This window comes from Rhinoderma darwinii, chromosome 11, assembly GCF_050947455.1.
Source record: "Rhinoderma darwinii isolate aRhiDar2 chromosome 11, aRhiDar2.hap1, whole genome shotgun sequence".
NCBI lineage: Eukaryota > Metazoa > Chordata > Amphibia > Anura > Rhinodermatidae > Rhinoderma > Rhinoderma darwinii.
The window spans coordinates 94,672,481-94,699,292 of record NC_134697.1 but is presented as its reverse complement, the minus strand read 5'-3'; the positions used below and the strand labels follow the sequence as shown (position 1 = coordinate 94,699,292).

General features: G+C 47.0%; 1 protein-coding gene across 1 annotated transcript in view; it reads left to right on the top strand.

Moving 5' to 3' along the window:
• The first annotated feature begins 375 nt into the window (after nucleotides 1–375).
• LOC142663077 (uncharacterized) overlaps nucleotides 376–26,812 on the top strand; it is a 68,340-nt gene continuing 41,903 nt past the window's right edge. The window contains exons 1-9 of the mRNA XM_075841377.1: nucleotides 376–659; nucleotides 10,882–10,993; nucleotides 11,138–11,326; nucleotides 11,444–11,510; nucleotides 11,823–11,911; nucleotides 12,189–12,294; nucleotides 13,831–14,660; nucleotides 25,392–25,442; nucleotides 25,820–25,883. Coding sequence (XP_075697492.1) covers nucleotides 10,916–10,993; nucleotides 11,138–11,326; nucleotides 11,444–11,510; nucleotides 11,823–11,911; nucleotides 12,189–12,294; nucleotides 13,831–14,660; nucleotides 25,392–25,442; nucleotides 25,820–25,883 — 1,474 coding nt within the window. The 5' untranslated portion in view covers nucleotides 376–659; nucleotides 10,882–10,915. The remainder of the gene's footprint in view (nucleotides 660–10,881; nucleotides 10,994–11,137; nucleotides 11,327–11,443; nucleotides 11,511–11,822; nucleotides 11,912–12,188; nucleotides 12,295–13,830; nucleotides 14,661–25,391; nucleotides 25,443–25,819; nucleotides 25,884–26,812) is intronic.

The window sequence follows — 26,812 nt, the reverse complement described above, 5'->3', positions numbered from 1 at the left end:
GAGGCAGTTGCCCATAGCAACCTATCACATTGCCTCTTTCATTTCCCAACCGGCCTTTGAAAAATGAGAGCTGCAATCTTATTGGTTGTTATTGGCAACAGATCCAGTTTTCCTTTGTATATTACCGGTCAGATTGAACTATGAACATCATCCCGAGATATTCTTAAATCTTACAATTCATATTTTGTATAATGATATTTTACAATATAACGACGATGATGATAATAATAATGATATGAGATCGGTTGATTTATTATCACTATAAAGTTGGATTTCTTGCCCTCAGCAAAGATGGCTACCGGGACCGGTCAAGAAGGTCACGTGTTTTAGCATAGCGACCCGGATCTGACGTCACTACACTATTTGCATTCTGATGCGCCCTCTAGTCTCCGAGAAAATGGCGGAATGCTTGCGCTGTGTTGTGTACTGGTTTTTCTTTTGCGGTCCGCTGTATTCACACGGCTGCGGCTTGTGACGTCAGTACTGCTGTAGCTTTGTATGGACGTGAGGATCTGCATGTTTCAGTATCGCACACAAGTCCAGCTCTACGTACACATAGGGCGGAAGGTGCGGGCACAGCGCTCGGTATGGGGAAGTAACTGGGCACAGGACTAGTACGGAGAGCGAGCGGCGGCCACAGAGTCGTTATGTGGCTACAGGTGAGGGGGTTGCGGGTGTCCTGACACAGGAAGATATGAGGGTGGCAATAATGGTGCTGGATATGTGGCGGGTAGAGAGTAGCGGGTGTAGTGTTGGGTAGAGGGGAGGCAGTGGGTGCAGTGCTGAGTAGATGGGTAGAGGGGAGGCAGTGGGTGTAGGTCTGGGTAGAGGGGAGGCACCAGGGCTGGGCAGTTATGACCCAAATCACGATTGATTGAACATGTAACCTCCATTACGATTAATTAATGATTTAGGCCACACCCCTTTCTGCATGTCACACCCCCTATTAGCATGTCCCACCATTGTATTAATATATGAGCCTCTTTTACACTACTGTATATTATTTATCCCCCGACACTGCGCCCTCACAGTATAACACCCCACAGATGCACTCTCAGTATAATGCCCCCACACATTATAATGCCCTCATAGCTGCCCCAATAGTGCCTAATAGTAATATACATGTTCCAACGACGAGTGGAGGAGATCCCTCTGCTCCGTGCGGCTTGGCACAGACAGGCTCGATGATGTCACTTCCTCATGCCTTTCTGCGCCAATCCGTGAGGTGCCGACGTTAGGTAGTGAATGGTAGAGCAGGGACCTAACTGCTCCCTGCTGTACCGTTGGATTCAACTTTATCTGCGTCCTGAAGATACAGGTGAAACCAGGAAGAATAAACGAACCGAAAAAAACGAAATGCGCCACGTGATATCAATGATCAGCGCTGAATTTCGGTTTCTATTTTTTACTTTTTATTAATTACCCGGCCTAGGAGGTAGTAGGGAGTAGTGGGTACAATGCTGGATATGTGAATAGATGTGTATGACTGCAGGTTATGGGCACCACTGACTATAAGGTGCAAATATAATTGGGAAGACGGATGGCTCATTATAGAGGAGTGCAGGGTGAGAACGTGGGTCTGTTGTATGGACTGTTATATACTTCGCTTGTATACAGGTATATAAAAAGGGTTTAGATCCCTCCTCGTGAGTATCCGAACTGTTTAACCAAAGAAATGTCGTCGATACAACGAACCCACATTGTCACCCCTGACGAAGCTGCACCAGGTGGCAGTGATACGCGTGGGGCAGAGTCGCGTATATTATTGCTCATTCATGGCAGACATTTTTTTGTATTATTTTGTATTCTCGGTACACTTTTTCTGGGTACTTCTATAGCTGTTTATGCATCGTGTGTTCATAGTTGACCTGTGTGTATTGTCCACTCCTTGTTACGGGTGATCTCTGCCGTGGGTCCTGTAATATATTGTCTGGATCTGTTTTTTGTGTCTTGTTTTTAACTCTATTTTGGTATCAAATAAAATTTTGATTTTTGTTATTTTTGGGTGTGTGCTCGTCTATATTGTGATTTGTCTTTCCAAGGATATTTGAATAGTCAGTAGGGAGTACTGGAAAGAGTACGGAGTACTGAGAACAGGGGAGTCAGTAGCAAGTACAGTACCGGGTATGTTGTTTGTTGGAAGTCAGTCTGGAGCAGCAGGTGCAGACGTCACTATGTGGGTAGAGGAGACAGTAGGGAGTATCCGATACAATGCTTGGTGTATGGGTAGAGGGGAGTCAGTAGGGAGTGACTAATAAAGTGCTGTGTAAGTGGGTAGAGCGAGAGTCAGCACTGTATCCGCTGCTACCTAATAAGTATAGGGGTGGGTAGAGAGGAGTCTATAGGGAGTAGCGCATTCAATGCTTTGTATATGGATAGAGGGGAGTCAGTAGGGAATAGCGGATGCAGTGTTTACACTAGACTGTGGACTGACCGGCGGCAGCATTTAACCCCTATCCGCACCAGGACGTAACTGTCCGTCGTCGCGGGAGGTTACTTCCCGCACGAGGACGTACAATTACTGAGTTTTTCCCGGTGTACACTGTCGGCGACAGTGTGCACCGGGAATCGGGAGGTCAGCTGTCGCCGACAGCTGACACTCCACTCTTGCCGACCAGCGGTCCTTTGCCGCTGGTTTCGGCGAATTAACCCCTTAAATTCGGCGATCAGGTGCAATCGCCGAATTTTGGGGGTTTCTAACATATCGTCAGACCCCGGTCCAAAATCGCGGGGTTTGCCGATAGTTACTATGGCAAACGGAAGCCAAACAATGGCTTCCGGGTCTGCCATGGACGGAAGCCCATCAGGATCAACCTTCGGCTGGTCCTGATAGGCTTCCTGTCAGAGTGACAGGAAGTCACTGTGTCGTTCCCGATGGCACACTGTCGGCGACAGTGTGCATCGGGAACTTGGAGATCAGCTGTCCCCGACAGCTGACACTCCAGTGTTGCCGATCAGCGGCTCATTGCCGCTGATTTTGGCAATTAACCCGTTACATGCGGGGCTCGATTGCGATCTCCGCATGTAGCGCATCAGCAGCCCCCATGCAATCGTGGGGGCTTGTGATGGTACCCGGGGGCCAGACAACGGCCCCCGGGTCTGCCATGTATGTCAGCCTATGAGGAACAGCCTCTGCTGATCCTCGTAGACTGACAGAGTGACTGTGACGTCACACTGACAGTTGGAATACGTTACACTACCTAGGTAGTGTAATGTATTCTAGCAGCGATCAAAGCTGCAGGTCAAAAAAAGAAAGTGTAAAAAGTTAAAGAAAAGTTAATAAAAATGTTTTATAAAAGTGTAAAATTAAAAGGTTTTGTTTTCCTATAATAAGTCATTTATTATAGGGAAAAAATGAAAACGTTAAAAAAAAGTGCACATATTTGGTATCACCGTGTTCGTAACGACCCAAACTATGAAACTATAATGTTCATTTTTCTGCACGGTGAACGCCACAAACAAAATAAACGGAAAACTATGTCAGAATCGCTATTTTTTGGTCAGCACCCCTCCCAAGATAGAGAATAAAAAGTGATCAAAAAGTTGCATTTACCCCAAAATGGTTCCAATAAAAACTACAACCCGTCCCGCAAAAAACAAGACCTCCCACAGCTTTTTTGACGAAAAAATTTAAAAGTTACGGCTCAGAAAAGCGTGTCTCAGAAAATAAATTATTTTATTGTGCAAACGCTGCAAAACGTTAAAAAAAACTATACGCATATGGTATCGGCGTAATCGTACCGACCGGCAGAATAAAGTAAAACTGAATTTATTGCGCACGGTGAACGCTGTAATAAATAAAGAATTTTAAGCGCCAAAATCGCTGTTTTTTTGGTCACCTTAGCTCTAAAAAAGATCCTGAGGGGCCAAAATGCTCACTATACCCCTAGAAAAATTCCTTGAGGGGTGTAGTTTACAAAATAGGGTCACTTTTGGGCGGTTTCCACTGTTTTGGTCCCTCCGGGGCGTTGCAAACCCGACATGGCAGTGAAAACCAATCCAGCAAAATCTGCGCTCCAAAAGGCGCTCCTTCCCTCCTGAGCCCTGCTGTGGGTCCAAACATCAGTTTACGACCACATATGGGGTATTGCCGTAATCCGGAGAAATTGCTTTACAAATGTTGGGGTGCTTTTTCTCCTTTATTCCTTGTAAAAATGAAAAAATTCTATGTTTCCACAGAAAAATAGGTGATTTTCATCTTCATGGACTAATTCCACTAAATTCTGCAAAAAAACTGTGGGGTCAAAATGCTAACTATACCCCTAGAAAAATGCCTTGAGGGGTGTAGTTTCCAAAATGGGGTCACTTTTGGGGGGTTTCGACTGTTTAGGTACCACAAGACCTCCTCAAACCTGACATGGTGCCTAAAATATATTCCTAAAAAATGGAGGCCCCAAAATCCACTGGGTGCTCCTTTGCTTCTGAGGCCGGTGCTTCAGTCCATTAGGACACTAGGGCCACATGTTGGATATTTCTAAAATCTGCAGAATCTGGGAAATAAATATTGAGTTGCGTTTCTCTGGTAAAACCTTCTGTGTTACAGATTTTTTTTATTTATTACAAATGAATTTCGGCAAAAAAAAATAATTTGTAAATTACACCTCTACTTTGCCTTAATTCCTGTGAAACGCCTAAAGGGTTAAAATACTTTCTGAATGTGGTTTTGAATACCTTGAGGGGTGCAGTTTTCAAAATGGGGTGATTTATGGGGACTTTCTAATATACAAGGCCCTCAAAGCCATTTCAGAACTGAGCTGGTCAGTGAAAAAATGGCATATTGAAATTTTATTGAAAATATGAGAAATTGCTGCTAAAGATCTAAGCCTCGTAACGTCCTAGAAAAATAAAAGCACGTTCAAAAAAAATGATGCAAACATAAAGTAGACATATGGGGGATGTTAACTAGTAACTATTTTGGGTGGTATTACTATCTGTTTTACAAGCAAATACATTTAAATTTAGAAAAATGCTAATTATTGCAAATTTTTGCTAAAATTGTAAGTTTTTAACAAATAAATATTGAATTTATCGACCAAATTTTTTCACTAACATAAAATACAATATGTCACGAGAAAACATTCTCAGAATCGCTTGGATAGGTAAAAGCTTTCCGGAGTTATTACCACATAAAGTGACACATGTCAGATTTGAAAAAATCATCTGTGTCCACAAGGCCAAAACAGGCTGTGTCCTAAAGGGGTTAAACTAGACTGGATTGACCGGCGGCAGCCTTTACACTCGACTGTGGACTGAGCGGCGGCAGCATTTAAAGTAGACTGGATTGACCGGCGGCAGCCTTTACACTCGACTGTGGACTGACCGGCGCCAGCCTTTACACTCGACGGTGGACTGACCGGCGCCAGCCTTTACACTCGACGGTGGACTGACCGGCGCCAGCCTTTACACTCGACGGTGGACTGACCGGCGCCAGCCTTTACACTCGACGGTGGACTGACCGGCGTCAGCCTTTACACTCGACGGTGGACTGACCGGCGCCAGCCTTTACACTCGACGGTGGACTGACCGGCGCCAGCCTTTGCACTCGACGGTGGACTGACCGGCGCCAGCCTTTGCACTCGACGGTGGCCTGACCGGCGCCAGCCTTTACACTCGACGGTGGCCTGACCGGCGCCAGCCTTTACACTCGACGGTGGCCTGACCGGCGCCAGCCTTTACACTCGACGGTGGCCTGACCGGCGCCAGCCTTTACACTTGACGGTGGCCTGACCGGCGCCAGCCTTTACACTCGACGGTGGCCTGACCGGCGCCAGCCTTTACACTCGACGGTGGCCTGACCGGCGCCAGCCTTTACACTCGACGGTGGCCTGACCGGCGCCAGCCTTTACACTCGACGGTGGCCTGATCGGCGCCAGCCTTTACACTCGACTGTGGCCTGACCGGCGCCAGCCTTTACACTCGACTGTGGCCTGACCGGCGCCAGCCTTTACACTCGGCTGTGACCTGACCGGCGCCAGCCTTTACACTCGGCTGTGGCCTGACCGGCGCCAGCCTTTACACTCGACTGTGGCCTGACCGGCGCCAGCCTTTACACTCGACTGTGGCCTGACCGGCGCCAGCCTTTACACTCGACTGTGGCCTGACCGGCGCCAGCCTTTACACTCGACTGTGGCCTGACCGGCGCCAGCCTTTACACTCGACTGTGGCCTGACCGGCGCCAGCCTTTACACTCGACTGTGGCCTGACCGGCGCCAGCCTTTACACTCGACTGTGGCCTGACCGGCGCCAGCCTTTACACTCGACTGTGGCCTGACCGGCGCCAGCCTTTACACTCGACTGTGGCCTGACCGACGCCAGCCTTTACACTCGACTGTGGCCTGACCGGCGCCAGCCTTTACACTCGACTGTGGACTTACCGGCGCTTGCGTTTACACTTGATTTGTCACGATACTAAAATTTGGACTTTGATACCGATACTTCGTGTAGTATTGCGATACTCGATACCAAAACAATACTTTGCTAACAATACTTATCTGATGTGAGGCACGAGGTGCGATGAATTTTGAACCTCCATGTGAGTCACACTAAGGCATAATTTACACGAGCGTAATATACGCGCATGCTTTTCACGCGTGTCGTACGCACCTATATTAGTCTATGGGGGCATGCAGACAGTCCGTGAGTTTTGCGCAGCGTGAGTCCGCTGCGTAAAACTCACGACATGTTCTATATTTCGCTGATTTTCACGCATCACGCACCTATTGAAGTCAATGGGTGCGTGAAAACCACGCATGCCGCACGGAAGCACTTCCGTGCAAACTGCGTGAACCGCGCAACAGCTGTCAAACTCTGAATGTAAACAGAAAAGCACCACATGCTTTTCTGTTTACAAACTTCCAAACGGAGTGTCATAATGATGGCGGCTGCGCGAAAATCACGCAGCCGCGCATCATACACTGATGACACACGGAGCTGTTAAGTGCCTTTTGCGCACGCAAAACGCACACGCGCGTGTAAATCAGGCCTAATAGTAACCCCATCATGTTCCTCACAATTGACAACATTGGGTTAATGTGTGAGGTACATGATGGGGTTAATTACGATTTATGTGCGGCACATGGAGGTTAAATTCATCATCGCACCTCACATTAATAAGTGAAAGAAAGAAATTTTTTATTTTAGAACAGCGTAAACATGAATGACGCTATATATGTGTTATTACGTTCGCGACAATACCGAATATGTGAATATCTTATGTACGGAGACTTATTTTAATGTTTATTGTAAAAAAATGTGTATTTTTTTTTTTTTTCAACTTTAATGTATTGGCATATATCTATATACTGATAGTACAAAGGCAGCGGTTACCTCAGTATGCCCTAACAGGAAATATGGTCAGACAGCCCTGGGGTCCTTCAATGGACCCTGGGCTGTCTGCCCATATATGGTATGTCCCTCAGTTGCGTCACAGGGATTCCCAGTGATACGATCCAAAGGGCATCCCCCCCCTTCTCATTTACCCCTGAATGCTGCTGTAGAGAGGTTTCTCTGATCTCCGCCGTTAGAGCGGGGATGCGTCTTTGTAATACAGCCATTGCCCGGCACCTGACAATAAGTACATGCGTGCTCAACATAAGATAATGCGGCCGGCACTGCAATAATGAGTGGCGGCGCCGCGCGCGCTCGCCATGTTGTATTCAGTGCCGGCAATTATTAGTGCAGCGCCGAGCGCATCTGATCATGCTGACCGCGCGCGCACACTTGTTAGGTCTCAGGAGCAGGGCAATGATTGTATTACACACCCGCAGCCCCGCTTTACTATACTTAGCTTTGCAGCCACACAGCTTCATATCGAAATACATGAAATAACGGTATTGAACTGTTTGAGGATGCACTGTATCAAAACAGTATCGAAGTTTCGATGCATCGTGCAACCGTAGTTTACGCTAGACGCTAGACTGTGGACTGACTGGCCAATATGAAGTAAACCAATTAATCAGAAATTAAACCTACGTTCAGTAAATATAATAAGAGCGGCTACTGAACACCAGCTTCAGGAGGGTGCACATAGGAGAGACCTCAACTACTGAACACCAGCTTCAGGAGGGTGCACATAGGAGAGACCTCAACTACTGAACACCAGCTTAGGGGGGCTGTACATAGAGACCGCAGCTACTGAACACCAGCTTAGGGGGGGGGGGGTGTACATAGAGACCGCAGCTACTGAACACCAGCTTAGGGGTGGGGGGTGTACATAGAGACCGCAGCTACTGAACACCAGCTTAGGGGTGGGGGGTGTACATAGAGACCGCAGCTACTGAACACCAGCTTAGAGGTGGGAGGTGTACATAGAGACCGCAGCTACTGAACACCAGCTTAGAGGTGGGAGGTGTACATAGAGACCGCAGCTACTGAACACCAGCTTAGGGGTGGGGGGTGTACATAGAGACCACAGCTACTGAACTCCAGCTTGGGGGTGTAGTCTAGTGTACATAGGAGAGTCCGCAACTACTGAACACCAGCTTAGTGGAGGGGGGGTGCACATACGAGACAATCTTGGAATCTTTGCCACAGTAACATTGCTTTATAAAGTGACTTGAACTTTTACAGTGACACCAGTGATGGCGGCGGCTCTGATCACCAGGAGAGAGAGTGACGCTTCATTAAACACTTGTCAACACCAGGAGAAGGAGTGGTTCTATATTGTGTGATCGCCAAGCACACGACATAGCAACGCCCAGTGTTCAGCACCGACAAACATAGTATGAAGCGCTGCTCTGCTCGTCTGGTGTTCAGCGCTGCCAAGCTCATAATGTGGCGCCGCTCTCTCCTTGTGTTCAGTTCCACCAAGCATACAACGGTGCTTGACCCCGGGAGAGGGATGCGTGCCAGTAATCCATGCCCCACGTTCCGGCTGTAGTGTTTACACTGGACTGCGGACTGACTGGCGGCAGCAATTACACTAGACTGTGGATTGAGTGTCGGGATTCGTGGGTACAGAGCTTGGTATCTGGGCACATACTTAAATGCAATAAAAAAAAAAAAACAATTACATTTTGTGTATATATCCTACAGTTTATATATCAATTGCCATTGGGACTAGAAAGTTATCACTGGTGACCGGGTCTCCCACCCCGTTTTACGTGCCTTCAGCAGTCAGCTACTTTTACTCTTTGCCCAATGCATGAAAGCCGGGCTGTCACTGGCTGCATCGAGTTTCTTGTCTCAAGGCAGTGGAAGTCACAGACCTCTTGCCACGCAGAGGAGACACCGCGGTTCTATGGGCTCCTTATTAAGGACAAAACGGAGACAGTTCGGCAAGAAAGCACCTGGTGATTCCTCCCTACCTTTGACCGGGTGTACTTTCCAACTGGGGGCCATGATATAAAAAATTGCCCAAAATTGCAGCATGGTCACTGTGGTAAAGCAACCTCATTGATTTATGCTGCAAATTTGGGGTGGACATACTCTCCTCTAGTGTCCTCACACAATCCCCCCTCTCTTCTTCTGGCTAGTGCCAGGAGAGGGAGGGGTATGAATGTCTTCAAACCTCCTACGCTGTGTGCCGCCATTTTCTGAGCAACTGCATAGTGCTAGGAGGTTCTACACATCATACACTAACATAAATTTCCTGCTGCCGCCGCCTCTACTCGTCTAGCAGGTTCTTGCCGCCTACGCTCCTCTTGCGCCTTCGCTTCGTTGAACATATGGCCGGAAGCCGCGGCCGGAAGTCGTCATCTTACTGTCCGGCAGTGGCTTCCGTTCCACATGAAAATGGCGCCGGACTTCGCTCTATGAACGAGCTCCGTTCCGGTCTGTGTGGGAACTGCGCATGCACAGTTCACACACAGACGGCGTGTGCCTCTCAGAATGGAACGGCTCCCGTTCGCATTCTCTATGGGGCTGTATGTGCCGTATTCCATCTCTGTATGTGTCGTTAATCGACACATACAGAGATGAAAAAAAATGGCAGCCCCCATAGAGAAGAAAAAGTATGAATACATTAAAAAGTAGAAAGTGACAACACAAATAAATAAAATTTTTGTTTACATTATATTAAAAGCAATATAATAAAAAAATCATGACACCTTCCCTTTAATTAACTGTTTGATTTAGTAGCTAAGAATGATAGTGAGGAGAGGGAGGGGGACAAGGCTCTGATGTGATGACAGGAGAGGGAGGGGGACAAGGCACTGATGTCATGACAGGAGAGGGAGGGGGACAAGGCACTGATGTCATGACAGGAGAGGGAGGGGGACAAGGCTCTGATGTGATGACAGGAGAGGGAGGGGGACAAGGCACTGATGTCATGACAGTGGGGAGAGGGAGGCCACAAGGCACTGATGTGATGACAGTGAGGAGGAGTGAAGGGACAAGGACCTTTATTTCCTAATAAAATAGTGTCGGCCATTTTTCTATGAATATGATGAGTACTAGGAACATCATTGGGTGTCCTCAGTCAAGCTTCATGAACAGTAATCACTACAGTAACTTCTGTGATATCCTCAACCTGAACATTTCATAGTAAAATCCTGCAGGATCCTTGGGAAATGCGGGGGTTCCATTTAACTTTATAGCTTCCTGCTCCTAAAATGACATGTAATTATAGGAACTTTCTAATAATGATCGGTCTGAATGCTGGGACTCCCACCAATCCGGAGAACTGGGGTCCCGGAGTGCCCTATAAATGAAGCGATACTGCACATTCTCGGCCACTGCTCTATTCACTTTCTATAGGGCTGCCGGAGATAGTACTCGGCTATTTCTGGCAGCCCCAAGTGAATGGAGTGGTGGCCGAGCATTCACATAGGGCACTCCTGGACCCCCATTCTCGGGATTGGTGGGGGTCCCAGAGGCCGAACCCCCACAGATCAGACATTTATCACTCCTTTTAACTTATTACACTTGTATCTTTATTTACAGGTGTTTCCTCTAGGTCAGTGCCTTTACCTTCAGGATGGAGATCGAAAAGAGTCACATGAGTAAGAGTATATTGAACCTGACTCTAGAGATCATCTACTTGCTGACTGGAGAGGTGAGGGATTCTGGGAATTATGTCACATAATATTACTCTTATCTGTATTAATAAGAATTAATTTCGGAATTTGGTGACATCCCTCTTATCCTCAACGGAGACGAGCCTGTTTTCCCATATTAAATACTTTCTGTTTCCATACAGGATTTTATGGTTGTGAAGAAATCTGGAGAACTTGTTGCATGCAGGATTTCTTCTAGTGTATTAGATGCATCGGACAATGCCCCAGATCTCATCGCACCTTCTCCTTGTGACACCCACACTTTTGAACAAAACCATGAAGAAAAGATCCTCAATCTGAGCAATAAAGTCGTTCACCTACTTACCGGAGAGGTGAGCAATGCTGGGCCGTTACACAGTGACACCAGCCGAGGTTTCGGGTGATATATGATCATTGAGGGCGTCCGGTCGCTAGAAGGTGTTAGGTCACAGCTCGTTGTATCGTTACAGATTTGGAAATTTGTAGACAATGGAGGTTTGCAAGCCGAGAGCGAGAGCTGCCTAGAAGAAACACAGGGTAAGTGCACATCTATATGGCTTCTCTCTTCTCCGTCAGTCCTCTTGGACATTCATCAGCACCCATCACCCCTTTTCAAGTGGACCACGGTGGTACAAATTTGCCTCATGCTAACTTTCAGCCCCCTGGGCTGACAATCTGGGGTTCTCCTGCCCATTGTAACAAAACTTGCAAGCCTATGTTCACACATTGCATACAAAATGTGCTGCGGAACTAGCCTGAGACTTATAGCAGCTGGACACACTTGACCTAAAAGACTTTACGGCATGAATCGTAAACAATATTCTCAGTCGCTTTGTGTGTTTCTGGCAGAGTCCAGTGGTGAGGATACCCCAGACATGTTTTCGAGTCCAGAGGATTGTCCAGAGGAAGATGCAAGCAGTCCAGAGCATATAAGTCAGGTACCTGCAGATACAATGTAATAGGGCTGGAAGATATCGGAAATGATATCGATAACGATGTTGACCTGGATATCAGAATAATTACATATATTGCATTAAAAAAAAAAAAAAAAAACACTGCCCCCCTAAACAGCTATGATCATCTTTTGTACAGAGCCAGCTATATAGTGTACCCGTTTCATTGTCCGTGTCCCCGTTTCGTTTGCGAGTGTTGGTTTCCCCCTTTTCAGGGCCAGACACCAGATGCAGTGATTATATATTCTTGGTTACATTTTAGGCTGAAACCTTAAAGGATGTGAATGTTGTTGTTATGCCACAGGCCGATCGAGGAGACGCCTGTGTAAACATTAAAGAAGAGGAACTGTCCTTAAATATCACTTCAGGTTAGTAATGTCGGCTGATTTAATTATTTACTAGAAAAAGGGTCAGGGCTGTGACAACCCCCAATTTGTTGTCCAGAAGCACAAAATGATTTTCATGAATAAAAGATGAAATAGGTGATACAACCGCCATAGTATTACCTGAATGGATCTCGTGAACATCTATCCAAGGTGGCCAGTCGTGGTACCTTGAAGACCGAGTCACTACAACTGATACATTTTGGATAGAGTTGATAATATAGAGTGATTTAAAAAAGGATGATGCAAAATTATAGCCACGGAATTCATAACGGAGAGAACAGAACACAAATTTATTAACATGATAAGACACGATCTATCCAAGTTTTATCTTTACACTACAAATGTTCAAAGTCATTTCCATTGGTGACACGGCAGATGCCTAGGCGGTAGTCCACACGGGTGCCATCCTCGAATATGGACGCAACTGTTTCAGTGATGTGTTGTCTCGGGTCGCTCAGAACCTGTGGCTGGGGGGGGGGGGGGCAGATACACTGAGTCCTTAATGTAGCCCCACAGAAAGAAGTCGCAGGGTGTTAGATCTGGCGATCGTGGAGGTGAATTGATTGGTGAATTGTTTCCGGTGCGGCTGATCCAACGTTCCGGTAAAGTTTTATTCAGGTATCAAACATCCAAATGGAAATGTGGCGGTGCACCATCCTGCTGATAGACTACGTTTGGCAGATCTTCAACTATGGCATAAGCCATTCCTTTTAACATGTCCAGATAGGAGTGGCCAGTGACAGTATCCTCGGCAAAAAAGAAGGAAACATAGACTTTGCGCCTGCTCATTGCACAGAACACGTTTACTCGATAAGGGCACATGGTTTTTCTGAGCCCCAAATTCTAATGTTGTGGCGATTGACCTTTTCACCGAATAGAAAGGTCGCCTCATCGCTGAACACAAGCCTGTCAGCAAATTCATCCTCTTCCAATCGTCCCTGCAAGTCAATGCAATAGTCACAGCATTTTAGTTTGTCGTTTTGGTTTCAGCTCCTGAAGAAGGTCTAATCTGTATGGCTTATAGCACAGACGTTTTGTAAGATACGTCATACCGTGGTTTGTGGCACCTGTAGTTCCATACTAGTCAGCCTGGTCTACTTTCTAGGACTACTCTCGAATCCTCTTCCGACGTCTTTGGGCGGCCCAGACTTTTCCCATGACAAACACCCAGTGGTTTCTAATTGCTCCACCAAACGCAAAATACAGTTTCTATGCAGAGCACGTTTACCTAATTTATTCTGAGAGTTTCGCTGTTCTGTCTCAACAGACCCTGTTCCTACAAATTCCAACACACAAAAAGCTTTTTCTTGCTTCGCAGCCGCCCCCTTATGTCACAGTACAGGCCTTTTTTTTTTTTGCTTTTGCACCATCCTTTTTGAATCACCCAGTATTCCGGACCATGATTAATAAAAAAAGATGAGGTATAAAAAACTGAAGGGACATGAAGCATTCACAGAGTAAATTTGAAAAATGCCTCGTCAAATTTAATTTTTTTTATTTTTTTTCCTCTCTCTATAGATTTTGAAGAAAATGAACATGATTTCTCAAATGCAACTTCTAGTCCCTCCAGTCCGGTTTCCACAGATGAAAAGATTTACTTATGTTCACTATGCGGGAAGTGTTTAAAATTCAAGGGCACACCCTCCGATCAGAAGGATGAAAATGGAGAGAACCTGTATTTGTGCTCTGACTGTGAGGAGTCGTTTAGTTTCAATCCTCAAGTCGTTGCGTCACCGGGAACAGAAGATAAATCCTTGTACTGTTTCAAATGCCGAAAAAGTTTTGCCTGTAAAAAATTTTTCCTTGCTCATGAACGTATTCACACCGGCAAAAAATCCTTCCAGTGCTCCGAGTGTGGATTGTCTTTCTCCAATCAATCCATTCTTGAAACTCATCAGAGCATCCACACGGGGGATAAACCATTTTCATGCTCAGACTGTGGGAAATGTTTTGCCATGAAGGCCAACCTTGTTAAGCATGTAAAAATTCACAAAGGCGAGAGGCCATTCATGTGTCTCGATTGCGGAAAGTGTTTCGGGATGAAGTCCAACCTTGTAAAGCACCAAAGGATTCACACGGGAGAGAAGCCATTTTCTTGCAAAGAATGTGAGAAGAGTTTTGGTATGAAATCAAACCTCATCAAACACCAGAGGACCCATACGGGTGAGAAGCCGTTTTCATGTCAAGAGTGTGGGAAGTGTTTTGCCTCAAGGTCCAACCTGGTCAACCATGAAAGGATCCATACAGGGGAAAAACCATTTACTTGTTCTTATTGTGGAAAGGGCTTCATCACCAGTTCCGACCTCTTTCGGCACCAAAAAACTCACACCGAAAATAAGCCGTTTGAATGAGTCTGCAGAATGTTTTATTAGCAAAGAAGTTCTTATTTTAAAAAAACACACACGGGAGATAAACCTCCGTAAACTAAACAATCCCAGGACATATTTTGCGCAAAGTTCATCTCCAATTTAGAGGAGATAGAAATGGAAAAAAAAGGTACAACCTCCTTAACCGAACTCAACTATTAAAAACTGACCTATCCCCCTCCAAAAAACAAACAAAAAAAAAAAGCGTTTTTGGATAAAGTCAAATGTTGGCAGTTTACTCAATTCTCCTTTCTCAGAGTTGGAAATATGCAACGGGCACCCATTTTTTGGGCTATTTATATGGATGAAATCTCATGTTGACTACATCATCCATGCCCTCTCCAATAGTTCAGTGGAACCCTGAAGACATGTTGGCTGTATGTTACAGCTCACACATGCAGAGTATGGAGCGGGCTCAACCTGTGAGCCTGCTCCATACTACCACGCTGTCACGTACATCCAGAACGGCCACCAGTGCTGTAGAATGTAATGTGATCTTATAGCACTGGCGGCCATGTTGGATACGGGAGCCATGGAGACGAGCGGGACGCTCTGTCTCCGTGCTGCAGTTAGAAGCAAAATCATTAATACAAGTTATTTTGAAAAATGATTATTGTGCCCCTCCTACTTTATAAATTGTTTTCTTAATCATGTCTGTATAATTGGGGGTACGCTTTAAAGGGTAACTAAACTTTCAGAAAACTTCCGACATGTCAGAAGTTTTGCTCGGTGGGGGTCCGAGCACTAAGACCCCCACCGATCCCTAAAAAAAGCGGCAGAAGCGCTCGGGTAAGCGCTGAGCCGCTTCGTTTCGGAAAGGCGGTGTACGGGTTCAATAAAAGGTCTATGAGTCCGTACACTGCTTGCTCGGCTTTCCGAGAAAAGTCGATCAGAAACTAAGCGGCTCAGCACTCACCCGAGTGCTTCTGCGGTTTTGTTTTATGGATCAGTGGGGGTCTCCGTGCTTGAACCCCCACCAAGCAAAACTTCTGACATGTCACTATGACATGTCAGAAGTTTTCTGAAAGTTTAGTTACCGTTTAAATTAAATCAAACCTCGGTATTTGGACCTCTGAACTACAGTTCCATATATCAATTGTATTTAATCTATTGTGGGACTTCACGTGGTGCAATAGGATTGCACTTTATTGCCAAATCCCATAGTTTTGCCGCAATTACGCAAAAACCAAGGCAACAAACCGCGATTTGGAAACGCTGTGGGAATAGACCCTTTTACTAACGAAGGTGCCAGACTTTCTTTTAAATGTCATTAATGCAGATCACTTATTACACTTTTTAGATATTTTTTTATCGAATGCCTTCCTGTTCGCATTAAGTAAATTACCTGGATAATATACTTGCCTCGCTGTCCTTGCCATAGCGAAGTATCTCTCTGTTCTCCATCCAGCCCATGTGACTGCTACAACCTGTGATTGGCTACAGCAGTCACATAAAATCCCTGCGGGTTCGAGGTCAGATACGCCCAGGAAGGCTGGAATTGATGTCCCAATTTAGTCCCAACCCCGAGTAGATCACATGATCTGCAAATGCGGACAGTAAAATGACATGTTCTGAGTTTTTGCGGCCCCCACACTGATCCGTGAACATCACGGTTGTGTGCATGGGGCCATATAAATGAATGGGTCAGTGTGCTTCCCGCAAAATTGCAGATAGCACACGGACAAAAAAACACGGTTGTGTGCTTTAGGCTTTATAGTGGAGTCAGTCAGTCAGTATATGATTTTCTTCTGAATTGGGATTTTTTTATTTATTTTTTTTGCGGCGGAATCGCAGCTTTTCTGCCACAAAAATCACAACATCGATTTGTTGCGGGTTTTACCTCCCTTGAATTCAATGGGGAAAAACCCACAAAAGAAAACCAGCGAATATGCAAATACAATTGACACGCTGCGGATTAAAAAAACGCACCGCAGGTCAATTTATGAACATTTTTCCGCTCCTCATTTGCGCAGCGTGTAGGGAGATTTGTTCTATCTCATCCACTTTGCTGCTACTATATCATGCTTCGGATTTTCCGCAACTAAACCCGTTGCGGAAAATCTGCAGTATTTACGCTGTGTGTGAACTCGGCCTATGACTTTCATGTTTGCATGGCGCACGGAGTACTTCATCATTGATGGGTTTTTTTTATTTTATTGGCACACTATACAAAAAAGGTTGCCTACCCCCGTCATCATGACTTGTGCTGAGGCCTCCTGTTCATCATCATCATCATCATCATCATCATCTAATGCTCCTGAATAATTTTTATTCCAGCATCACTAGTGATCTGTCTCTAAATTTCCCAGTCCCTGACCCCCCCCCCCCTCCTACGTACGTCGTCCGGCCGCTGATTGCTGATCAGTGACCGCCATCCCTGATCGGCATCTGTGCTCCATTTAGTGCACAGGACTTTTTTCCTTTTTTTTTTTCATATAGACCACCACCTATTGAGCGCCCTGTGGCCTCTTAGTGCTGATCAGTGACCGTCTTTACTGATCGGCAACTGTGGTAATTTTTGGACGCTTCCTGTTACAGGCTGCAGGAGCAAAGCTAGAGACATAAGTAAACCGCTGGACACCAGGTATGAAAAAATAAACCCCTTTAGGGTCTATTCACATGTTGCAGTTTAGTTGCAACCGCATTAAAAAACGCACCAAATCACGGTAAAGATATATGTGGTTTTCAGAGGCGTGTTTTTTTTATGCGGTTCTAACCGCACCTCAACCGCAACGTGTGAATAGAAACTAACAGCCTTAGACCACCAGGGGACTATTAACCCCATGACCAGCCTAGACAACACTAGTGTTGTTACCACAAACATGTGACTTAGGGGGGATTCACACGAGCGTGTATTCGGTCCGTGCCGGCCGCGTGGACCAATACAAGTCTATGGGGCAGTACAGACAGTCCGTGCTTTTTGCGCAGCGTTTGTCTGCTGCGCAAAAAGCGCAACAGGTTCAATACCTCTGCGTATTTCGCGCATCACGCACCCATTGAAGTCAATGGGTGCGTGAAAACCACGCAGGTTGCACGGAAGCACTTCCGTGCGAACCGACAAACAGCGCACCAGCTGTCAAAAGGATGAATGTAAACAGAAAAGCACCATGTGCTTTTCTGTTTCCGAACATCCAAACGGAGTGTCTTTGCGATGAGCGAAGCCGGACAAGCGAACCGAACTTCACCGGGTTCGGCCAAACTCGTTTTGGCCGAACCCGGCAAAAAAATTATCGGTACGCGACGTCAGGAGATAGTCACTGTCCATGGTGCTGAAAGAGTTAAACTGTTTCAGCACCATGGACAGTGACTACCGATCCCAATAAACATGAACCTGTAAAAAAAAACGAAGTTCTGACTTACCGATAACTCCCGGCGTCTTCCTCCAGTCTGACCTCCCGGGATGACAATTCAGTCCAAGTGACAGCTCCAGCCAATCACAGGCCAAGCACAGGCTGCAGCGGTCACATGGACTGGCGCATCATCCAGGGAGGTGGGGCCCGATGTCGAGGGACGCGTCGCCAAGGCAACGGCCGGGAAGTTCTCGGTAAGTACGAACTTTTTCTTTTTTTTCAACAGGTTTTTCGATATTGTGTTCGGCATTCACTGTCGAGGGTGCTGAAAGAATTAGCTCTTTCAGCACCTTGGACAGTGACGGGCGTCGACTAGCCTCATCTCTATGATGGCGGCTGCGCGAAAATCATGCAGCCGCGCATCATACACGGATGACACACGCAGCTGTCAAATGGTTTTTGCGCGCGCAAAACGCTGCGTTGTTTGCGCGCGCATAAACGCAACGTTCGTCTGTATCTGCCCTTACCCTCAGAGCCACCTTGGCGTTTAATTCTTCTGCATTCAATTATTTTTTGAGTCTGGTAAATGATTTAAAGCGGCTGTCTCCAGATTAAACATTATCCCCTAACCACAGAATAGGTGATAACATGCTGATCGGTGGGGGTCCGACCGTTGAGACCCCACCGATCCACTGTCAGCGCTGGGCTATCTCCGGCAGTGCCTTAGAGAATGAATGAAGCAGCAGGGCGCATGTGTGACCTTCCGCTCCATTTGGAGGAAACGCGACCCCCGTTCTCGTGATCGGTGGGGGTCCCAACAGTCAGACCCCCACCGATCAGCATGTTATGACCTATCCTGTAGTTAGGGGATAACAATTAATCTTGAGACAACCCCTTTGAGCTGTAGGTTGGTGCCCACTGCATATTATGAGCTTCCAATAGAGACTAATCACATAACTGGTTGGCTAAAGACCCACAGACTATACCGTATCTGCACAGAAGATAATGTCATAGACAGACTTCTCTTGTAATTGAATCTTCCCCAGCCCACATGCATCAAGGAAAATTGCTTTGTGAATGCTCCCATGTTGGCTTATGGATCTTCTCAACCTATTATCTGCTCCCAGTGTGTAAACAGGGCAACGATCAGCCAATGAACGCTCATTAATCGGCTGATCGTATCATTTATCCAGCAATAAAATTGTCCCCAGTCGGCAGCACATCTGTAAACTGGGAGACGCGCAGCCGATATGATGGAAATGTATGGGGACGAGCGCTCGTAGTAATGAGCGCTCGTCTCAATACAAAGCTCCTTGTGAAAGAAGCAACGAGCGCCAATCAACGAGCTGTCTCCTTGATTGGCACTCGTTTTTACGGCCCATATTGGCCCGTTTAAAAGGACCCTAAAGGGGGTTTTACACTGGGGGATTACCGGGCAGACAAGCGTTCATAGAACGCTCCTACCTGATAATTGGCCTGTGTAAACAGGGCAGTGGTCAGCAGATGAACGAGCAAACGTTTTTTCATCTGGTCATCGTATCGTTTAAAAAAAGTAAAATACCGTTGTTGGAGGCGCGTCACCATGTAAACAGGGAGACGCGCTGCTGACGTGATAACGTATGGGAACGAGCGATCGGAGTAACGACTGCTCATCCTCATCCATAGCTCCGTGTGACTGGAGCAAACGAGCACCGATCAACGATGTCTCGTTGATCGACGCTCGCTGCATCGGCCAAAATCAGGCGGTGTAATACGGGCTTTACTGTAAAACATTGTAAAAGTTTCTAAATCAGTAATCTGAGATCCTCCCTCCCCGGTTCCCAGCAAACACATAGCTTTATAACCAGCCTGCTAAGAAGATCTGTCTCCACTTGCCTGGGAGCTGGATTCTGCAATCATCTTGTCTAGGTGCTAAGTGGTGAGTCTTCAACTAGTCTTATCTTGTCCCATCGCATTGCTGCAGCTGGTTGTACTGTATACAACCTGAGCCTTTATTGCTTCAAAGATGAGAATGATTGCATTGTACAATACATTTTGTTATGAGATCCACGAATATCTTCCTTGTTTTTGTTGACGTTCCTTTATATAGCATCAACATATTGTGCCGAGATTCTTGAAGCGTTGATAAAATCTCATTTTTTACGATCTTAATGGAAGAAGAATTGTTTATTGTCATCTTTAATGGAAAACAAAAGAGCGATGTCCAAAAATCACAATTAATCTTCCTCCTCCTCCCGAGAATCCAGTGGGGTTTGCAAGAACAAGACTACTGGCAGATCCTCAGAGGAGTGCCGGTCGGAGCTACATGTCAGGAGATACTCCCAATTTATACATCTTGATGTATGACTCCCAAAGTGTGCCCCTGTATAGCAATATAGTGGTATGCCATGTCCATAGGTTTTTTATTGTAAAAAAAAAAAGGGTACCACTCCCCACATGCCTTGCACTAGGCACAACAGCGTATAACAAGTTTGATTCCACTATGTTGAAGAGGACCTGTCACTAGGTCATATAAGTTAATCCTGACCTGAATAGCGCTTTTTGGCCCACTCTGTTCCACAGATATGGCCCACTGTTGTGTTGGCTCCCTATATGCTAATTTTCTATAGTTAACCAAAGGGGAGGAGCTAGGTTTCCTGCCTCTGATGCTGACCAATCAGTGTGAGGCAGCATGTGTGTAGTTCACGCCCTGTTGACTAACTACAGCAAATTAGTATAGAATGAGCCAACACAACAGTGGGCATATCTCTGGAATGGGGGGGGGGGTCCAGGAAAAAAGGAAAAACAGCGCTGGAATCAGGGAGACAGCGATATTCAGGTAAGCAAACCAGTTCAACTTATATATGACCTAGTGACAGCTCCTCTTCCACATCCTTTTTTTTTCCAAGGGGGAGACATACATAATTTTTTGAGTAGTTTTCTACTCAAGGGTGAACTCGCATGTGGCAAATTTTTATACTTATCCCGTTGTCCGTTCTCAAGGCGACGCGTCCCTCCGTTGTTTGTACAGTCCAGCCTGCTGGGATGACGCTGGGCCCTGTGATTGGCTGCAGCAATCACATGGGATGAAATGTCATCCCTGGAGGCCGGCCTGGATGAAGAACAGAAGAAAGTGACGTTATGACAATAGCCGGGCTGTAGGTATGGACTTTTTAAATAATTTTACACCTAAAAAAATTTTGGGGGAGGAGAGCGGATTTGAATTCCAGCTGCGCTCTCCCATTCGCCAATAAAACAAAAATCCGAATGTTTGATAAAATTAAGCTCCAGTAATCGCAGTCATCAAATAATTGACGTCTCAGAACTTCCTGGTTTTACAAAAAAAAAAAAAAACATTACTCATTTGACAGATCCCCAACCGTTCCAGCAAAGCCGCTCCAGTACCCCGACACTCTTTACTGACAGTGCTGACATGCCCATATACCCACATGATCGCTGCAGCCAATCACTGGTGTCAGTGGTATACAGCACGAGACTGATGAGGCCAGTTATTGGCTGCAACGATTATGTGGCTATATGGGGATGTCATCACTGCAGCAAAGAGTAGTGGGGAGCACCAGAGCGACTGCGCTGGAGCGCGCCGCGGGAACTCTCCGGTGAGTAAAAAGTCTCTTATTCTATGAGATTTCCCTTTTTCCACGACCTTGGAAAACCCCTTTAACGGAGAATGACATTGAGGTACGTCATTGTGATCACCGCGGGAGCCCAGCTGTGACTGACGGGAGGGCTACCACCTCACTGGCGCAGGATTGGAGATAACTCCGAATATTTCTGTTTAACTCCTTAGATACAGCAGTCAATAGTGACCACGGCATCTAGGTGGTTAGGCCGAGGGAAGGGGCTGCTGGGAAGCCATAGCAGCTGAGGGCCTCACAAAGGTCTTCAAATGCAAACTAGTGCAGCTATTTGTATGTACCCTAAAATGGCTCTATAAAAAAAATAGGATCCATCTGGCAAAAAAACAAGCCCCGAAACCTACGGCATTACAGTTTTTTCCCATTTCCCCCGCTGAAAGAAGAATACAGATAATCAATCAGTTATATGTACCTGAAAATATTGCCATTGAAAAACACAACCCGATGAAAAAACGAAAACACTTGGTCCTAAAGGCCCAAACAGGCCTGGGTGGTAATGGGTTAATTTGCATTTTGTGGGTCGATCCCAACATTTATGGACAATCCGAACAATACCAAATTGTCTATCCACTTGTGTCATGTCTCTGTTCCTGAGCTTGACATGTCATAAGTTTTGATCGATGGGGGGGTCCGAGCACTGAGACCCCCACCGATTGCTAAAACGAAGCGGCAGAAGCGCTCAAGTGAGTGCTGTGCCGCTTCGTTTATGATCGGCTTTCTTCGGATCGGTGTACGGGCTTAAAAGAAAGTCAATGGAGGAAAACCGATCAGAAATGAAGCAGTACAGCACTCACCTGATCGCTTCGTTTTAGCGATCGCTGGCGGTCTCAGTACACGCTGCAGAAAAAATCAGCCGAGAAACCATTCATAAATTGATCTGCGGCACGTTTTTTTTAATCCGCAGCGTGTCAATTTATGTTATGCTCTTTTGTTGCGGGTTTTCCCTTATTGAATTTATCGGGCAGGTAAAATTCGCAACAAATAGAAAAAGCTGCGGTTCCGCCGCAAAAAACGCAAATAAAAAATACAACCTTGATTTTGGTTTAAAAAGGTTCACACTTACTGACGGCCGTTGTCGTAGCGACGCGGTCCTCTGTTCTGAGTGCAGCCCGGCCTGGGACGACCTTTCATCCCATATGACTGCTGCAGCCAATTACAGCTGCACTGTTCCGATGGACTACAGCGTCGTTCCAGGAAGCCGGGCTGCCCTTAGAACAGAGGATTGCGTTGCCATGACAACGGCCGTCGGTAAGTATTAACTATGGTGCGTTTTTTTCGGACGGAATTCTCTGCGGTTTCCAGGACGTATATGCTGTGTGCTTTTCGCATATCCGCCCTGTGTGCGCTTATCCTTGAAACTTATTGGCTGCAAGCTGCATTCCGACCAGGTAAGTGAAGACCATGATCGCCCACCATATAACTGCCGGCGTTGGTACATGTGATGCCTCCTGAGTGCTTACAATTCACTTAAAGGGGTATTCCGGTTACAACAAGTTACCCCCTATCCGTAGTAGAGTGGGTAACGTGCTGATCAGTGGGTGTTTACGTGAACAAGGGTCCTGTACGCCTGTTTGAACGGTGCGGCAGATCGCTCATGTGCACTGCCGCTCCATTCATTCTCTATGGGGGTTCCGGAGATAGTTGAGTAGTGTTTGGCTATTGCCGTAGCTGCCATAGAGAACGCTCTGTTCAAATGGGGGTACAGGAACCCCGTTTAAATGGGGTGTACGGAACCACTCTTCAAATGGGGGGTATGGGACCCCCGTTCAAATAAGGGGTATGAAGCCGCTCTGTTCAAATGGGGGTATGGGACCCACGTTCTCGTAAATGGTGGGTGTCCCAGCTCTCGGACATCCACCGATCAGCAAGTTACCCCCTTATCCTACAGATAGGGGGTAACTTTCTGTAACCGGAATACCCCTTTACAGTAAAATATAAAATTTGCAGCCATAACCAGTATACTGGAAGACTCCTCGAGCTGTAATAAAACATCTCATATATTGCAGCACTAATGCTAATAACTAATGCCACATCTTATAGTATAAGGGTATGTTCACACGGCGGGGGTCCGTAACGGCTGAAATTACGGGGATGTTTCAGCCTGAAAACATCCCCGTAATTTCAGCCGTACCGGCATGTGCAGGCGCTTGAACGCCGCGTCAATTACGGCCGTAATTAGCGCTGCTATTCATTGGAGTCAATGAATAGCGGCTCCAATTACGGCCAAAGAAGTGACAGGTCACTTCTTCTACGCGGGCGTCTATTTACGCGCCGTCATTTGACAGCGGCGCGTAAATATACGCCTCGTGTGAACAGACAAACGTCTGCCCATTGCTTTCAATGGGCAGATGTTTGTCAGCGCTATTGAGGCGCTATTTTCAGACGTAATTCGGGGCAAAAACGCCCGAATTACATCCGTAAATAGGCCGTGTGAACATACCCTTAGGGTATGTGCACACACACTAATTACGTCCGTAATTGACGGACGTATTTCGGCCGCAAGTCCCGGACCGAACACAGTGCAGGGAGCCGGGCTCCTAGCATCATACTTATGTACGATGCTAGGAGTCCCTGACTCGCTGCAGGACAACTGTCCCGTACTGAAAACATGATTACAGTACGGGACAGTTGTCCTACAGCGAGGCAGGGACTCCTAGCATCGTACATAAGTATGATGCTAGGAGCCCGGCTCCCTGCAGTGTGTTCGGTCCGGTACTTGCGGCCGAAATACGTCCGTCAATTACGGACGTAATTAGTGTGTGTGCACATACCCTAAGGCCTCATTCACACGGCAGGGTTTCCCGTCCGGGTGCCGGCCGTTCATAAATCGGCCGGCACCCGGCTGCATTAGGAATGATAGACCCCTAATGGGGCTATTCACACGACCGATTTTTTGACGGCCGGAAAATCCGGCCGTCAAAAAATAGGACATGCTCTATCTTTGCCCGGACACCCGGCCGCCCGGCTCCCATAGAAGTCTATGGGGCCGGGTATTACACGGCCATCACCGGAATGTGTTCCGAGTGATGGCCGGGTTTCCCGGCGCTTGCGCTCTATCTCCTCCTCCTCACAGCGCAGAGTGCATGTGAGGAGGAGGAGTTGATGCCATTCTGACGAATGGCATCGCTGCACACTGTGTTGCAGGGCCGGGGTGTACAGCAGGTGGAGGGAGCGCTGCGCTGGCTCCCTTCCCCTGCTTGTTAAAAGCACCCTGGCTCGGCGACACCTTAGATGGCGCCGCTAGTAGCAGCAGCTGCTGCGGCTGCTACTACTGCAGCGACGCCACTATAGCAGAGCGGGGAGGTATCTCCCCGCTCTGCTATGTGCTAGCCGCACTTTAGCTCCTTGAAGGAGCGGAATCCCCGTGTGTTCGGGGATTCCGCTCCTGGACAGAGCGCTTGATGTCTCTGTCCATATCTGGGCAGTGACATCAGGGGAAACTCCTGAAGCGGAATCCCCGAACACATGGGGATTCCCCTTCAGGAGCTGCCGCTGATGTCACTGTCCGGATCTGCCCGGCCCGGCACGGATGCATAACTTTATGCAAACCGGCCGGGCAGAATGGCCGATTTTACCGGCCGGCACTCGGGCTCGGACCCGACCCGGTCGTGTGAATCCCGCCTTATAGACACGTTTGTACGCGCTTACGCTGACGTATACGTACGTAAATTGACCCCATACGGCGCTTCAGGAATGAAAACTACATTTCCCAGTGGCCACGACGCGGTACGAAGTGACGTCGTCGCGGTCACGCCCCTTCACTTCCGGCTGCTGTACCTGACGCATAGCTGGCTGCTGTAGCAGCGGCGGAGCCCAGGATCCGGGCGGACGGGTTTATGGTGGGTGCGATGGCCTGTCTCCCGGACCGTAGTGTCATCTTCTCAGTATAATTTACCTGTAGTGTCATTTTCTTGCTGTATTATATACTCTGCTGTGTGTTATGGGTGTAGAAATCCTCAGATCGTGGCCGGTTGTCGCGACGGCACTTTGTCGCGACTGTCACCCCACAGGATCGCGTTCCGTAGCGGAATTTATGCCAAGTAATTCGTCTCGTACAACTTCGGCGTGACTTTAGGATTCAGTTACGCCGAATGAGTATCTGGACCACCTCGAAAGTCCAGCGCGGTGCAAATTTATCCACCAAATAGAGGAAATGACGTGACCGATAATAAAATGTCCTACGTTTTAATTATTTCGTCGTTTTTCCCGTATACAGGCTTCGATCAAAACTTCCCAATCGCCATTGGTTGTCAAGATGGAGGACCCCGTAGAATTCAAGGGTAAGAAAATGTCGTCTTTACTTTTTAAGGATCATCAGGCGTAGAGGAAATAACTTTTCCATCTGCACATCTATCATTTTTGCCGCCGGTGCGGTCACAGTTGATATAATCGGCCCTTCACGTCTGCTTTATCATGGGGTTGGGTTTGGAAGTTTTGCTGGTTATCATCAGACCCCGACTAAGCTTGGCGTCTTGCTGCTCCGGTTTGGTCCAAGACACCGACGTCGAAGGGCAAGAAAATTGTCCGGAGGCAATCCCGCTCCTCTTGCCCTATTACTTAGATTTTTTTTTTCTACAGATGTAGGCGGAAAACCTCCTGAACCAACTCACCCCGCTGATTATCTCTATTTCTCATCTGAGCGATAGTTGCTTGGAGAAATTTTCCGACCTCTAAAACGGGTTTCCTTCAGTCGTTGTCACCGTAGATGTCTGGAATATTAATTATCCGTCGTTCTCCATCGTACTATCGTGCTTCTGCGGTCTACTTAAGTTGAGGCGCTCTGTTTCTGAGCGTTATCAAGGGAGAGTTTTTAAGAAGCATGTTAGGTTGCCAAAGCAACAACAAATGTATCCTTAAGGTCCCATTCACACTAAGTTTTTTGACGCGGAAACCGCATTGGAAAACGCGCCAAAAGAAACGGCTGAAAACACCTCCCATTGAAGCGACATACCCTATCTAAGGGCGTTTACGTCTCTGACCTCCCATTGACATCAATGGGAGGCAGAGGATGCATTTTTGCCCGCGGCGCTCAACAGCTGCGGGTGAAAAACGCAGCAAACGGCGTTCAGGCAGATCAAAATCTGCCTCCAAATTCCAGACGGGATTTTCAGGCAGAACTGTGAACAGGGCCTTTAGGGGGGTTTTCCACGACCAGACAACTGATGACCTATACACAGGATAGGTCATCAGTATATGATCGGTGCGGGTG